The 15,227-nt window shown below is 35.8% G+C and overlaps 2 protein-coding genes across 3 annotated transcripts; one reads left to right on the forward strand and one right to left on the reverse strand.

Moving 5' to 3' along the window:
* Positions 1-5,805: 5,805 nt before the first annotated feature.
* LOC121240683 (laccase-17-like) lies at positions 5,806-8,904 on the forward strand. The gene is made up of 6 exons (XM_041138179.1): positions 5,806-5,994; positions 6,315-6,466; positions 6,581-6,825; positions 7,021-7,149; positions 7,267-8,235; positions 8,472-8,904. Exons 1-6 carry the CDS (start codon positions 5,872-5,874, stop codon positions 8,600-8,602), a joined length of 1,749 nt encoding a protein of 582 aa, XP_040994113.1. The 5' UTR covers positions 5,806-5,871; the 3' UTR covers positions 8,603-8,904.
* Positions 8,905-9,820: 916 nt separating this feature from the next.
* On the reverse strand, positions 9,821-13,504 carry LOC121240684 (putative pre-mRNA-splicing factor ATP-dependent RNA helicase DHX16). 2 transcript variants are annotated; one of them, XM_041138181.1, is made up of 2 exons: positions 10,606-13,504; positions 9,821-10,157 (listed from the first exon to the last, which is right to left on the reverse strand). In XM_041138181.1, the coding sequence occupies exon 1, from the start codon at positions 13,356-13,358 to the stop codon at positions 12,393-12,395; it is 966 nt and encodes a 321-aa protein (XP_040994115.1). In that variant the 5' UTR covers positions 13,359-13,504; the 3' UTR covers positions 9,821-10,157; positions 10,606-12,392. The 2 variants fall into 2 exon arrangements, with proteins under 2 accessions (XP_040994115.1, XP_040994116.1); XM_041138182.1 differs by having other exon boundaries at positions 9,821-10,175.
* Positions 13,505-15,227: the final 1,723 nt, after the last annotated feature.

Here is a 15,227-nt window from a genome sequence, read left to right on the forward strand (position 1 = left end):
CTTGATCTATTTCAACCTAAAGTACTTAAGTTTCAAAAAAATATAAATAAAAAAAGAAAGAAAAAGCTAGATCGTCCCTTCCACTCAAATATTCCAGGTTTTAAACTTTGGTTGTACGTACCATTGTGGCCATAATTTATTTTTCTAATGGGTGTGCCTGATAATTCAATATATATATATATATATATATATATATATATATATAAATTCAACTGCAAGCCTGCAATTTCTCTGTGAATTAGCAATGGCGGCCCCCATTCTGAATTGCCTTCGTTTATGATCTGCAGCTAATTCACTGCTCAGAAATACAACAAAATGAACGATTCCTGCGTACCAATATTGCATATGGACACACCCACATATATAATGTTTTTTACACTGATCTGACATGAGGAAAACCCAGAACAAACTGCTCATGTACGTACGTACTGGTTTCCAAGACTGAAAAATAAGGGTTTGTAATCGAGGAAAAACCATATATATATCTATAGATGTGGGGTGTTGAGGCTACCACGTACGTCTGTTTGCATATTTATAGAGCTCATCCACCGTATACTCGAAGTTGATGGCTCTTATATATAAAACTAATTATTAATTTCTTGATATGGTAAAATATTATATATATATATATATATAATTAAATTAATATATCATCCCTGGCTTGCATGGATTAGTAGTGACGGCAGCTGGGTGATTGGACGCCTCCTTGTGTGACTGTGTCTGTCTGTGCTGCAGTTTAAGTCACCGAAATTGCCTAATGAGTCACCGAACAGTGCATTTCAATTTTTCATTTTTTTTTTCATTTTTTTTTGTATTTTTTTAATTATCATAAATATTTTAAAAAAATTTACAACATCATTAAAAAAAATACTTTCTTAATCACTAACTAAAAAAAAATAAAAAACTCATTTGAAACACTATTTGGATCTCAAATTCAGGACCTAAAACATTTCTGGCGGTTTAATTAGGTGATCATAATTTCTTCATCAAATATATTGGTTTCCTGAATTTCATATATTGCATAAGGCAACTGTGTGCGATCACTTGGTTATGACCATATCATGTGAGAAATTTCTTGGTTTTTCAAGGAATGTATAGATAAATAACTTGAAGCAAACGAACGATCGATGTTCCATATCTTTAAACAGAAAGTGGAGAAAATTCTCGACAACTCAAGGTTGAGATATCAGTTATAAACTTTAATTTAAAATTTCTAAGGATACTATTGAGAGATACCATTTTGTTGGGCATCTACAGAAAATTTGCTCGACAATCGCGCGATGAGTCATTTGAGTGAAGATCAGGTAGAGAGTTTGCTCGACAAGCTGCTCAAGTGAATATTGGATAAAGAGTTCGATTGAGACGCGCTCAACACTCCATTTGAGCAAATAACTAAAAAATTGCCATGCACCTTAAGGTTTTTTTGCACCGTACATATATATGCATTGTTTAAAGCACAAAACCAAGACTTGAGGACTAGAGAACGACAAAAGAGGAAAGACATGGAGATAGAGAGCCCTTGAGAGAGAGAGAGAGTGAGGGAGAGATATTGTATTGCTCCATAGTATTCCTACTTTCTTCTAAATAAAATCCTCTACAATTTTGTGGACATAGGCATATTGCCAAACTACGTAAATTTTGTGCTGTGTGTAATTGATTGATTGTTTATTTTTCCTGTTACCTATTACTTTTCAATAGCATCCTTGGTAAGAACGTTGGGTGTTATTCATAACAACTGGTATAAGAGCTTTAAGTTTAAGTTTGAGTAAGAATGATGACCAGAGAAGAAGTGAAGGTTAGAATTGAGAAGTTTGATAGTGCAGACTTTGGGTATTGTAGTATGTAAATCAAGGATTATTTCTACAAGAAAATGTTTCATCTTACTCTGTTGGGAAAGAAGCCAGACAGTATGGATGATGTTGATTGGAACCTACTAGATTGACAGATCCTGGGGGCTATTTGGTTAACCCTATCAAAATCAGTTGCACGCAACGTTATCAAGGAGAAAACCACAACAGATCTCATGGTGGCTTTGTCTGGTATATATGAAAATCCATCAGTGAATAACAAAATGCATCTAATGGAAAATTTGTTCAACCTCAAGATGGCAAAATGTATGTCTGTTGCCTAACACCTGAATGAGTTTAACATTATCACAAATCAATTGTCGTCGATCGAGATTGAGTTTGATGATCAAATTCGGACATTGATCATGTTAGTGTCATTGACGAATAATTGGAAAACTATGAGAATGGTTGTGAGTAATTCTGCTGATAAAATTAAATTGAGATACAAAGACATTCGAGATTTGATTCTTGGTCAGGAAGTGCATAGGAGAGATTCTGGTGAGATCTCGGGTTTGGGTTCTGCCCTGAACGTTGACACTTGGGGCAGTGAACATAACAAGTTAGAGTCTAGGAATAGGAACAAGAGCAAGTCGAGATCTGGATGGCAAATCACTTGTTGGAATTTTGGCAAGACAGGCCACATCAAAAGAGACAGCCGAAATCTAAAGAAGACTGAGGACGACGCTGTAAACATAGTGACTGAAGAAATATAGGATGCCTTATTTATTGCAGTGCACAGTTTGACTGAAGATTGAGTTTTGGATTCAAAGGCTTCGTTCCAGACCACTTCACACCGAGAGATCATGCAAAACTATATTGCTGATGACTTTGATAAGGTGCACATGGCTGATGGAGAAGCACTAGATATAGTGGAAATGGGAGATGTGCACATCATACTCCCAGACAGGAATGTGTGGACTTTGCAGAAAGTCAGACACATTCCCTAGCTAAAGAAAAACATTATCCCTATATAATAGCTTCACGATAGTAGTCATTCAAAAGTCTTTTCAGGAGGTGCGTGGAAGGTCACGAAGAGTGTGATGGTTTTGGCTTGTGATCAGAGAACAAATATTTTGTATTTGACATCCGAATCCAATGATGTGACTAATAATACAAAATTGTAGCACAACAGGCTTGGTCACATGAAGGTGAGTATGTGGAAGTAAAAGGGAGTCAGTTTTACAATTTCTCATGAATTTGTTAGTTTGGATAAATCTCCTGAGAACAACAGAGGTGTGAGAGAGGAGGATAGAACGTCTGGTGATCCAGGATTGTCTACACCTATAGTTGATGCTCGGAGAGCTGCCAAGATGACCAGACCTCCGCAGTGGTATTCACCCACCTTGAACTATATCATATTGACTAAAGGTGGTGAACCACAGAACTACAGTAAGATCTTGCCAGATGAGAGATTGAGCAAGTTGGAGTTAGCTGCGAAAAAGCTGACTAGACTTCTAGGGAGGAAGTAGACACTGCACAGAAGGTGGGCACATCGACTAAAGACTAAACAGGATGGCAATAGGAGGTGAGATCAATCACCCAAATCAAAGAAGGAGTCTCATCTACAAGTTTTCTAATGTGTGCTAGGGTCGGTATGAGACCAGGTATTTTTGGTGCAGTGAGAGTTGTGAGTTGCCCTGCAAATTTATTGACTGGGGGAACTACAAGTGATGAACTAAAGTCGTGCACGGGTTCAGTTGGTCTTCTAGCTTGAAGATAGGAGCTGTGAGCTACAAAGTGTGAAGGGCGTGTGCTGGAGACAGTGATTGACATGTGGTTGAACCAGTCTCTAAGTGGGAGATTGTTGGGTTTGTGAAGCCTGATTCGTGAGCTAATAAAACGCGAGACATAAAGTTTACTTGAAAGTCTCGCTGTAACACCCCAATCCCGAAGATCTAGAGAGTTAGCTCCTGTTACCTAAAATCATTTCCAACAGTGCATAATATATATACTCCACAATCTCTATAGAACATAAAACTCATTGTTTCAAATCAACTATCTCAATATAATTAAACTAAGATACCACCAAGTTTCAAAATAAACATCACCTTCCAAAATACTAAGTCAATAGAACAAAACAAATCTATTGAATAGAATTCTCTAATAACCAAAGTACTCTCTTTGTACTTATTACACTATGCTCACATAGCCTTACCCAGCAAAGAGATTTGAAATTGGGAATAAGCAATTTGTAACTAATTAGAAGAAATGAGAATTTCAGTTTTTGAAAAGGAAAATTGATACCCATACAACTTTTTTCATAATTCAGTTTTAAATGAGGAGTATTTTTATAAAATAACTTATAAAATGATGTCATTTTACATAAATATTATCAATTTAAAATATGGTTATATAATTGACTATAAAAGAAGATTTTATGGGTATCATTAATTTTCTAAAGATGCATGATTACTCTTTTAAAAATGGGTTTATATCAGAGTGTGATCAATCTTAAAATAATTTTTTAAGATCTTTTTACACATGTCACTCAATTATTGATGTTGATGTGGTGTGACGTTTAACTTAACAAAATGATCAAATTGGTTCAAGTTAGAAAGCAGCAGGAGTAAAAAGTTAAAATTAGTGTATAGATCAGATCAGTTTATCCCATCTCTTCCTCTTAAAATGCCAATAAAACTATGTATGTATGTGTGTGTATATATATGTGTGTGTAAATATATATATATATATATAGAGAGAGAGAGAGAGAGAGAGAGAGTAGAAGTTCTGTTTTGTGAAATATAAGAAGCTTGGAAATGAAATCTTCTCATGCATGTACAGCTTATAATCCACATTTATTCACTAGTTTTTGTGTGCGTCCTTCGTAAATAAGCTTTAGCAGTTAGTCCGTATGCTTCAGAGGGAATTGCGTCAATTGAGGTTCTCCAAAATTTCACTTATGATCTGTTCTCATGAAATATCTTAAAACTACTGCATACGTTTGCTTCTAAATCGACTGATGTGCATACTTAAACCCTTCTGTTTTGCTTTCCTACAAAGAATAACGGTTGAGAAAGTTACATTGGAACAATGTCATAATCCCACATATATATATATATATATGCATGCCTCTATATATTATTATTATTATTATTGCCTACATCAAACGTACCGTAAGTGATCAATTAGAGGTAAAAAAAAAGAAACTAAATTTGGTCGATTTAGAATCTTTGACTATATCATTTGGATGCAGAGGTGAGATAGATTTCATCTCATTTCATCAATTGCAACTAATAATCTCACTACTATTTACAAACCGTCTCAATTCATCTCACTATTTAAACGAATGTTTTAACCCGATGATCTAGGAGATTGGATGCCTTTGCAAATATATACAACGAGTATTTCTACTTGCAAATCATTGTGAAGGACATACGCTCCACACCGCTGGCATGCCGGTCCTTGATTTACAAGATAAATTCCAATTTTAAATTTTAATTAGTTTTTCCAATCTGATGTGTCAACAGTACAAAGAGGATATGTTCTCCATACTGACTTGAAAATAAAACTTTTAATTCGTCAAGTAATATTCATTCATGTTTTTCACTGTGCTTGATGTATCTAAGAGGGTGGTGCTCTTTCTTACCCTCTCGTTTTCTTTATTAGTTTTTTTTTTTCCCTCCCAACCGTTGCTGCCAAAACATGGAAGTAGGTCAAAATCACTTCTGTTAAAGCTTAAGAACCATAACATCATACAAAGAAAAAGTTTTGACTTGAACAGAAAGGAGGTCAAAAGAAATTTGATTGTCTTTGACACCACTCCTCTAAAGTTGTTCTAACAACTGGTCCTACTCCTTTATATGCATTAAAATATAGTCATAGAAGCTCTTCTGGTCATTTTCTCTTCTGTTCATATGAACCTTTCTCCAAGTAAACTTTTGTCACCCACTCAACCAATCACCCTTTCTTCATATCCCTATATAAACACCTTTTGAAAGTCTCTTTTGAGGCATGCAGAGTCAAGTGTAAGGGAAAAAGAACAGTACACTTGGGGGAGTTTCAGGTTAAAGACACAGAAACTAAAATGGGTGTTTCTCTTGATCTTTCCTCACCAGCATTTTCAGGAGTCTTTCTGTTCACATTGATGACTTTTTGTTTCATTCCTGAGCTCACAATTGCAGGCATTACCAGACACTACAAGTTTGATGTATGTTTTTCATACCTCAGCACCTAAATAATTATGAATAGTAGTGTTATTTATCATCCTGTACAACTATCATCCTCTCATCATTATCTGGCCTCGTATCAAATGATTGAGAAAAAAAATTACTTTTTGTCTATCTATCAATCATTTGATACGACATCCGAAAGATGATGACTGAATGATGGTTTAGAGATAAAGAATAGTACTTGTTAATTAAGAAAGCAAATCTAGAAGTTTGTACTTTGCTTTCTTTCTGAAAAAGAAACAAAAATGGAAAATCTTTTTTTTGTTTTCCTTCTTTTAACACTTGTGTTAATTTAAAGGTCAAACTACAAAATGTAACACGACTGTGCCACACAAAGAGCATGGTAACAATAAATGGGCAGTTTCCTGGGCCTCGCATTGTGGCTAGAGAGGGTGACCAGCTTCTTATCAAAGTGGTAAACCATGTCCAGAACAACATCACCATCCATTGGTAATGAGATTGTACTCATATTTTATGCATCACTACAAAATTATGTAACTTTCATGCTTATTATTTCTAATTCCATTTTCTAATCTGCAATTATCACAAACTTATCTAAAACAGGCATGGGATTCGACAGCTTCAAACAGGGTGGGCCGATGGACCTGCATATGTGACTCAATGTCCCATACAAAATGGCCACAGCTATGTGTATAACTTCACCATTGTTGGCCAGAGAGGTACCCTTTTCTGGCATGCCCATATATCATGGCTAAGGTCAACTGTCTATGGCCCTCTCATCATTCTTCCCAAGCGTGGTGTTCCTTACCCATTTGCCCAACCCTACAAGGAAGTTCCCATTATCTTTGGTAAGCTAGACAACAAGTTTTAAGTCTCTTTTTTCACCATTGATGATAGAAAAAATCTATTTGCAGGCATTGTTTTTATACACTCAATACATTACTGAAATAAGTCCCACAACGATGAAAAAGTATTTGATGTTTTAACTTTTTTATAACTATGGTGAGACGGAAATGCAAACTTTGACCCCAAAAAATTTTCAGGGGAGTGGTGGAATGCAGATCCTGAGGCAGTGATTAACCAAGCCATGCAAACAGGAGGTGGCCCAAATGTCTCTGACGCCTATACTATCAATGGACTTCCAGGACCACTATATAACTGCTCTGCTAGAGGTATCAAATGTTAAAAATGGAACATTTTCAAATGTTCCACTTTCGAAACTGATATATGCATCAACTTAATTGGCAAGCATTTGACAGTTTAATGTATAAATGCATGGTTTTTGGCAGATGCATTCAAATTGAAGGTGAAGCCCGGAAAGACTTATCTTCTTCGGTTAATCAATGCGGCACTCAATGACGAGCTCTTTTTCAGCATTGCAAACCATAGCCTCACAGTTGTTGAAGCCGATGCTGTTTATGTTAAACCTTTTGAGACAGACACACTTCTCATAGCCCCGGGACAGACCACAAATGTTCTTCTGAAGACCAAACCCCACGTCCCAAATGCCACATTCTTCATGACTGCTAGACCATATGTTACTGGTCTGGGAACCTTTGACAATTCTACTGTTGCTGGCATCTTACAATATGAATTTTCATCCAAAACTCTCTCAACCCCCTCAATTAAAAAGCTTCCACTCTTCAAACCAATTCTCCCTCCCTTGAATGACACTTCCTTTGCTACCAATTTCACAAACAAACTCCGTAGCTTAGCAAGTGATCAGTTCCCAGCTAATGTCCCCCAAAAAGTAGATAAGCGTTTTTTCTTCACAATAGGACTTGGAACAAGCCCTTGCCAGCAAAACCAGACATGTCAGGGTCCTAATGGAACAAGGTTTGCAGCTTCTGTTAATAATGTATCTTTTGCACTCCCAACCACTGCCCTCCTCCAAGCCCACTTCTTCGGGCAGTCGAATGGAGTTTATCGTCCTGACTTTCCGAGCAGTCCCATTTTCCCGTTCAACTATACCGGCAATCCACCTAACAACACCATGGTGAGCAATGGGACAAAGCTAGTGGTTCTGCCTTTTAACACTAGTGTGGAGGTTATCATGCAGGATACGAGTATTCTTGGTGCTGAAAGCCACCCTCTTCATCTCCATGGCTTTAATTTCTTTGTTGTTGGGCAAGGTTTTGGGAACTTTGATCTGAATAACGACCCTGCAAACTTCAATCTTGTTGACCCTGTTGAAAGAAACACTGTAGGTGTGCCTTCAGGAGGTTGGGTTGCTATCCGGTTTCAGGCAGATAACCCAGGTGAGAAATCAAGACCAGCACACTATATATAGCGCAGTAGATTAAACCACCAATCCTACATATATGAAATGCTAAATTTAGTTTTGTTTCGTAGCATTTGGTTTCCAAGTTTTCAAGATAATCAATAAAGCAAGCCAGTAGTATGTGTTAGGTGAACTGCAGGAGTTTGATATGTTCAGATAAATTAAAAATGTTTTTGACTTGTTCTAATGGTGATGATGATAACGTGGCAACAGGGGTATGGTTCATGCATTGCCACCTGGAGATCCACACGAGCTGGGGTTTGAAGATGGGTTGGTTAGTCTTGGATGGTAAACTCCCAAATCAGAAGCTGCTTCCTCCTCCGGCAGATCTTCCCAAGTGTTGACCTTCGGCTCACTTCTGGATTCACTGCAACTAGAATTTGCCCCCACTACCCTTTTCAACCCTTTTTAGATTTTTGACTCCTCCAGCATTTCGATATTGGCAGATTGTTCTTCAATAATTATTTTGTTCGTCCATGTGGAGCTAAGGATAGAAACAGTGGCTATTTTTTCCTTTTTTTATTGACATTTACATCTCAAATGTTAATGCGAGAAGCCTCAATAATATCATCAGCCATTGCTTTGCTTACGGTATATATAAATTTCTCCGATTCAGTTGATACTTGTTTGACATTTTGCTTTGGAATGTTATTATCATGTTAATCTTTTATTTGTTGAGAGCAAGGTCAGCTACCTGGAACCATAGTATCTATAGTATCATCGCGAGTCTCATTTAGCCTCATTTGTTTTCGCGAATCAGATGAGATGAGTTAAAATGAAAATTAAATAAAATATTATTAAAATATATTTTTTTAATATTATTTTTATTTTGTGATTTAAAAAAATTGAATTATTTATTTTATTTTATGTGAGAATTTAAGGAAATTGTAATAGTTATATAAGATGAAATGAATTGAGAAGTTTTGTGAAAATAAACGAGACCTAAGTTTCAAATGACCAAAATATTCTTCTGGACAGTATATTAATTTATCTTTCAAATTAAATTATGCCACGTACATAATGTGATATAAAGACAAGAATTCTTCAGGAGAATATTGCCCACAAATATATGATATTGAGAGGCAATCCATCTTTGCCTCCGACTAGCAGGATTGTACGCTGAATAGTTATTACTTCTTTGAGTTTTATGAGTTGACCATGAGAAATCATTAAGGACAGTGGTAATCTCTTTTGGATGGCAGTGATAAAATCAAGTGTCTCCTTAAAACGACGTAATTCATTCCATGGGCTCGAGCTTCTATGGTTAAAAAGTGGACCGCTTCCACTTTTACCAACTTAGGCGTTATTGTATTGTGTTCTAAAATGTGGCAAATGCATCTTCACATGCTTAGCAGAAAACATAACATCTGGGGGGAATTCCGAATCTGAGATATGCAATGCAACACATGCCCATTAATGTTTGCTATGTAGTCCAATGTATGAGTCAGAATAACACTTAAGAGACTTGCTCCATATCGGTTCTGCTTTCAGGGGATGAAATTAATATACCAAAGCTGCATTTTCATACATAAAGATTAAAGATAGCAGAACAAGAGCCGATGTAAAATGGACTGAATTTTTCATTCTGAAAACGAATACCCAGTTTTCCCCATAATTCAATACGAATCAGTACTGAGTAGCATGTGCCCATCACTACAGCCATGAAATCATGTATAACTTCAACAGTCAGCTAGTCATTAAGCAAGCAAGTCTTATCAAGATGACCAAAAACGACGACCCACAAATGCAAATGATATAGGAGATCAGCATGTTTAAGTGCTAACATTTTACTCATGTTCCTTCCACCAATCAAGTTATGGCATCACTAGCCTCTTTGCAGTTTGCACATGCTTGCACCAAGCTCAGGGGCCTTTTTTGTATGCCCATAATAGAGAAGTCCTGAATCCATAAAGTGCTCTTCCAGAAATAAAACATATGGAGGAGTTTAAAGATAAATATTTTCTTTTGATAGGTAGAAGAAGTTTTATTGATAGAAATGAAATTTTTTTTTTTTTTTTTATAAGTACGAAATGAAATAGGCATAGCCCAACTACGCAGGACATATACAAAAGGAAAAAAAAAACATCTACGACTTCAAAGATAAATATAGTTGTTTATTAACAACAATATTATTCTTGTCAACACTATCAAGACGGCCCTAGTTCTTCTCTTGATTAGTGAATTTGATTTTCATATCTGGTTCTAATATATAACCAATTTCCTATGTGTAATTTTAGGGAAAAAAAAAATCGACTACAGCATCCCCTATTCCATTTGATATGCTTCTACATATAGTTAAACTCATATTCAGAATTTGAAAAAACTGTAAAAGAGTGGTGCTCATTACCTGCAATTCCTTCGGGTTCCATTACTCCCGAGAGAAACTGATCAAAGCAAATGGATTCATCAACCCTCACTATGCTTCCCAAAGAGGCCTCAGACTAACAAAACCAGTAGTAACCTGGCTGCCTTCGCTTCAGTTCCTGATCATCCTCCAAGTAACTCAGTTCCAACTCTCTAGCCAATCTTACTCATTCACAGCTGAGAATTAAGCAAGACAACTGAGACAAAAGACTGGAAAAAAGAAGCACCACAACCTAAATATTTTCATATACAGAATACTGTTATTATATTTGCTTTCAGATAAAAATGAGAGTTTGTCAATGTAGTCCTCTACGTCCTGCATATCATTTGCCAAGTAATGATGCTTTAATGATTGATGGACAAGCAATGAAAAGGGCTCTATTTCTTTTTGATTATGCTTTACCTCCAGATTCTACATCATTTGATAACTCGTGTACTTTTTCCTTTCTCTCTTCTTTTGTTTAGGCATGGAATGCATGAAGTCAAGGATGAGTCACTACACTTTGCAATTAAGATGTAAAATACGCCCATGTAAAGTTAAGTTTGCTCATATGTGTTCTGCCTTGGAATAAAACTTGACAGATTCAAGCACACAATCTTCCTGTATGTATAGTGGGTTTGATTCAAAGAGGATCAACAGTGCTCACATATCTTCATTAGTATTTTTTGAATGAAATCACTTCATTTAACAAGGCAGAGAAGACTCCAAGGAAATGTAAAATATATCTATGATATAAGGAAAAACGATTAATTAAAGTGCCATATATAATTCTGTAACCATTTTCCTTCTCACTCAAAACAAAGAGACTTGATTCTGTAATATTTTCCTTTTCACTCAGTTTTTATGAACCAAGAGTCACAGAGTTGACAAATTCAGCAGCAAACTAGTTTTATGTTGCAGAGCATTGGATATCATCTCTACATCATAGCCTTGTAGTTTTGCATAATGTTGTGTATTAAGCACAATGTGTGGTTGGAAAGTTTTGCAACAAACATCGTGATCGGTATATCCAAGCACAAAAACGTCACAACGGTCAGTTAGAATGAATATGCACTAAGAATGAGAAAAGACTGGATGGAGGCAGAAGCTGCAAATTAGAAACAACCAAAATATCCCAACTACACGATTACCCCAAACTGGGAATGTTCTCTACAATAAAAAGACAAGTCAAGCAACTACATGCAGTAGCCATCACTTTCATCAGCATCCTAAAAGCAATATATGAGTTCCAAACAGTCACCAAGGTGCCCAAACAATAACTAAAGCTGTCATAACATAAGAAATGCACCTGAAAATCTTTCCATAGTCCCCATTACATCAGCATCCAATGAAACTTATAGTTCAATAAACCAAGTGAAGAATCACTGCCACTACAGAGTATGTAGGGAAGGTGTCTTCCTAAGTTCACTAGGGTAATTAAAATTAATATAGACACAGGCAGAAGCATTAGCAAAGGAGTGAAGCGCAATTTTCTAACAGAAAAAAAGCATACTCATATGCTGCCTTTGTTTTCAATGATCACTTCTTTCATCCACCATCTAATTGCACACTTGACATAAACATCTTTTTATGCTTTAACAGGTACAACACTAACCACAACATTTCAATCAATAGCAACCAAAAAACAGCATTCCCTCACCATTGCATCAAAAAATTACGCGTTACAAGAAAAATACCCTCAATTCGACCAAGAGAAAAAACAAAATCTTCACCAGATCCCAAACGCAACACCAACAGCAATATAGCTAAACTGCCTATAGTCAACTATTTCAATCAGTTTTCCTCCTCTTCTTCTTCTTACTCCACTGCTCCTCTGAATCATCCACCACCTTTTTCTCTTCAACCTCAATCTTCCTCTTCTTGCTCTCCTTCTTTACCTCTTCAATTCTCATTTTACTTCCATCATATTTGTCCTCAGCGCCAACCCCATTGTTATCAAACTTATCGCCGTCAATTTTAATCTTCTTCTTCTTTTTATTACTCTGCTGCTCCGCCGTCTCCGAATCATCTAAACCGATCTCTTTAATTTCTTCTTTAATCTCTTCAATAATTTTCTTCTTCCTGAACTTCCCTTTTGCCTCTTCGAACCCATCATTTTCAACATTTTCAACATAATCCCCATCTTTTTTCTTCTTCTTCTTTCCGTCCCTCTTTCTCTGGTTCTCCGTCCCCACTACGCCATCATCTCCTTCACCCGTCTCTTGACCCCGATCATCTTCCGCCTCGATTTTCAAATTACTCCCAGTACCTCCATTACCCCTGAATTCACCAAACTCACCCTTCTGCTTATTCTTCCCCCGTTTCTCTCTCTTTCCCTTCTCTCCCACGTTGTCTCCAACCCCATGACTCGTTTCCGGACCGGAAACAACACTCTGGTTCGGTTTATCATCCTTGCCAACGGGACTTCCGCTAATATTACTATCCAGTCGATGTCTTTTTTGTTTTTGACTCGGTGCCTTACTCACCTCGGCACTCCGAGTCGGGTTCACTGGTACTGCCTCCACCTCGCTAACGACCTCCTGTTTGGGCCTCTCGTGCCTCCGCTCGGAACGTCGAGCTCCGACCTCCTTCTCCTGATGTCTCAGCTCCTTAAACGAGGCCAGGGCGCGTCGGAGGTAGGCGCAGATTGCCGGAGACGCGCCGTTGTCGGCTGATGCGAATGTGGAGAGAATCGAGGTCGCCTTCTTAAGAGAGACTGGCTTCGACGAGAGTACCTTACCGGAGACTGTCTTCATTTTTCAGGGATTGGGCTCCGGTTGCCCTCCAGAGATTGAAAGGAGAAAAAAAAAAAGTTGGTGGCTTTCTAGGGTTTGAGATATTTGGGGAAACCTTTGCTGGTTTTACCGAGCTTGGTATTCTAGTTGGTCCGGTTAGACCATTAGCCAAAGGATTAATGCTTACATCAGCCTATAGCAGCAGTTTGCGGTAAAAAAATAAAAAAATAAAAAATATTATGTGAGATATGTTGTGATTATAGACTGATGTATAAAATAGTTCTTGACCATATGTCATGCATTAAAAATTTTGACTTTAATAGTCAAATCTTGAAGCTCTACATATGAACAACACAAAATCTAAATATTCAAAAAAATATATATATATACACTAAATCCAAACATTTCTCCATTTTTAGTTTAGATACTGTTTAAAGTTAAAATACATATTTTATTTCTAAACATTGCTATCTCCAATTATTAATTAACATTGTCAATAATAATGTTAATTAACTGATTTTGTACATGGTTATTAATATTGCAATATCTAATTATTAATTAATATATGATATGTCTAGTTGCAAAATATGAAAAAATAAAATTTTAAAAATATTATTATTAAAAAAATAATATTATATTAATATTTTGACTAATATATAGATAATCTAATGTGGAATTATATGTTGGATGGTTTTGACTTTAGGCAAAACATGTAGGTTTTAGGCTAATTTTGGTTTTGCCTTTGGTTAAACCATTGTCAATGCTCTTAACAATTGAAATCAAATGTTGGCATTGTTTGGAATTTTTTGAGATAAATTTAAGGTTGGTTTAGGCATTTAAAATATTTATGAATAGTAATGAAATTGTTTATGAATAGTAGTAAAATTATTTCAGTTAAAATATTTTATTGAATTTTGAAAAGAAAAGAGAAAAAATTGAATAAAAATATTACGCAGTTAAAATATTATTTTTATTTTAAAATTTGAAAAAGTTGTATTATTTTTTGTGTTTTATTTGTAAGTTTGGAAAAGTTGTAATGATTAAATAAAAAAGTTAAATATTTGAAATTGAAAAATATTTTGTATTTGACTGATGTTTAGAAATGAAAATTTTGAGAATATCTAAAAATACTTGTGTACACAAATAAGGTCTTAGACTTACTTTTTAGAGTTTGATTTTAAACTTTCAAGATATATTTGGAATAAAAAAATAATAATTCTAAGCATATATCAAATTTCAAATTGATTTATCCACCCAATGTTTATTAATTTTATAGTGGAAATGATATCATAGAAATCATTTGTCATTTCAAAACTAATTATACAATGATGGTTGATATTTATAAATAAAAAATAAAAAATTCTTTTATGAAAATTGTATGGTCTACACAAAAATGTTTGGTAAGTGGTTCGAAAATGTATATGCAGCCATTGATGTTTGATTGGTTCTAATACCCACAAATTGTGTCAAGGTACAAGGCCAAGTTTGATTCAGAGATGAGAAAGGGTAGGGTGACCAAAAGGTTTGGTAAGAAGATCAGCAAGTTAAAAAGAGGTCGGGACATGCCATAAGGCCAAGAGGTTTGGTATTCAATCTCGTTGTGCTTGCGAAAAATAACATTAACTGTCATGTAAAGAACACTTAGATTATAACAAATTATAAGCAAAGAACATGGTAGATGAACACCCAAATCACGAAATAAGATTGAGATCCAAGTTAACTCAGCAGTAGTTTGAGCTATATCTTTGTACTCAACTTCAGAGCTTGACCAGGAAATTGTATGTTGCTTTTTGGCGAATAAGGAAATGCAGTTGCTACTGAGAAAAACATTGTATCCTGTTGTGGAACGTTTGGTTAAAGAACATCCTACCCAATCTGAGTTTGACCATT

Source organism: Juglans microcarpa x Juglans regia, chromosome 7S, assembly GCF_004785595.1.
Source record: "Juglans microcarpa x Juglans regia isolate MS1-56 chromosome 7S, Jm3101_v1.0, whole genome shotgun sequence".
Classification (NCBI taxonomy): Eukaryota; Viridiplantae; Streptophyta; class Magnoliopsida; order Fagales; family Juglandaceae; genus Juglans; species Juglans microcarpa x Juglans regia.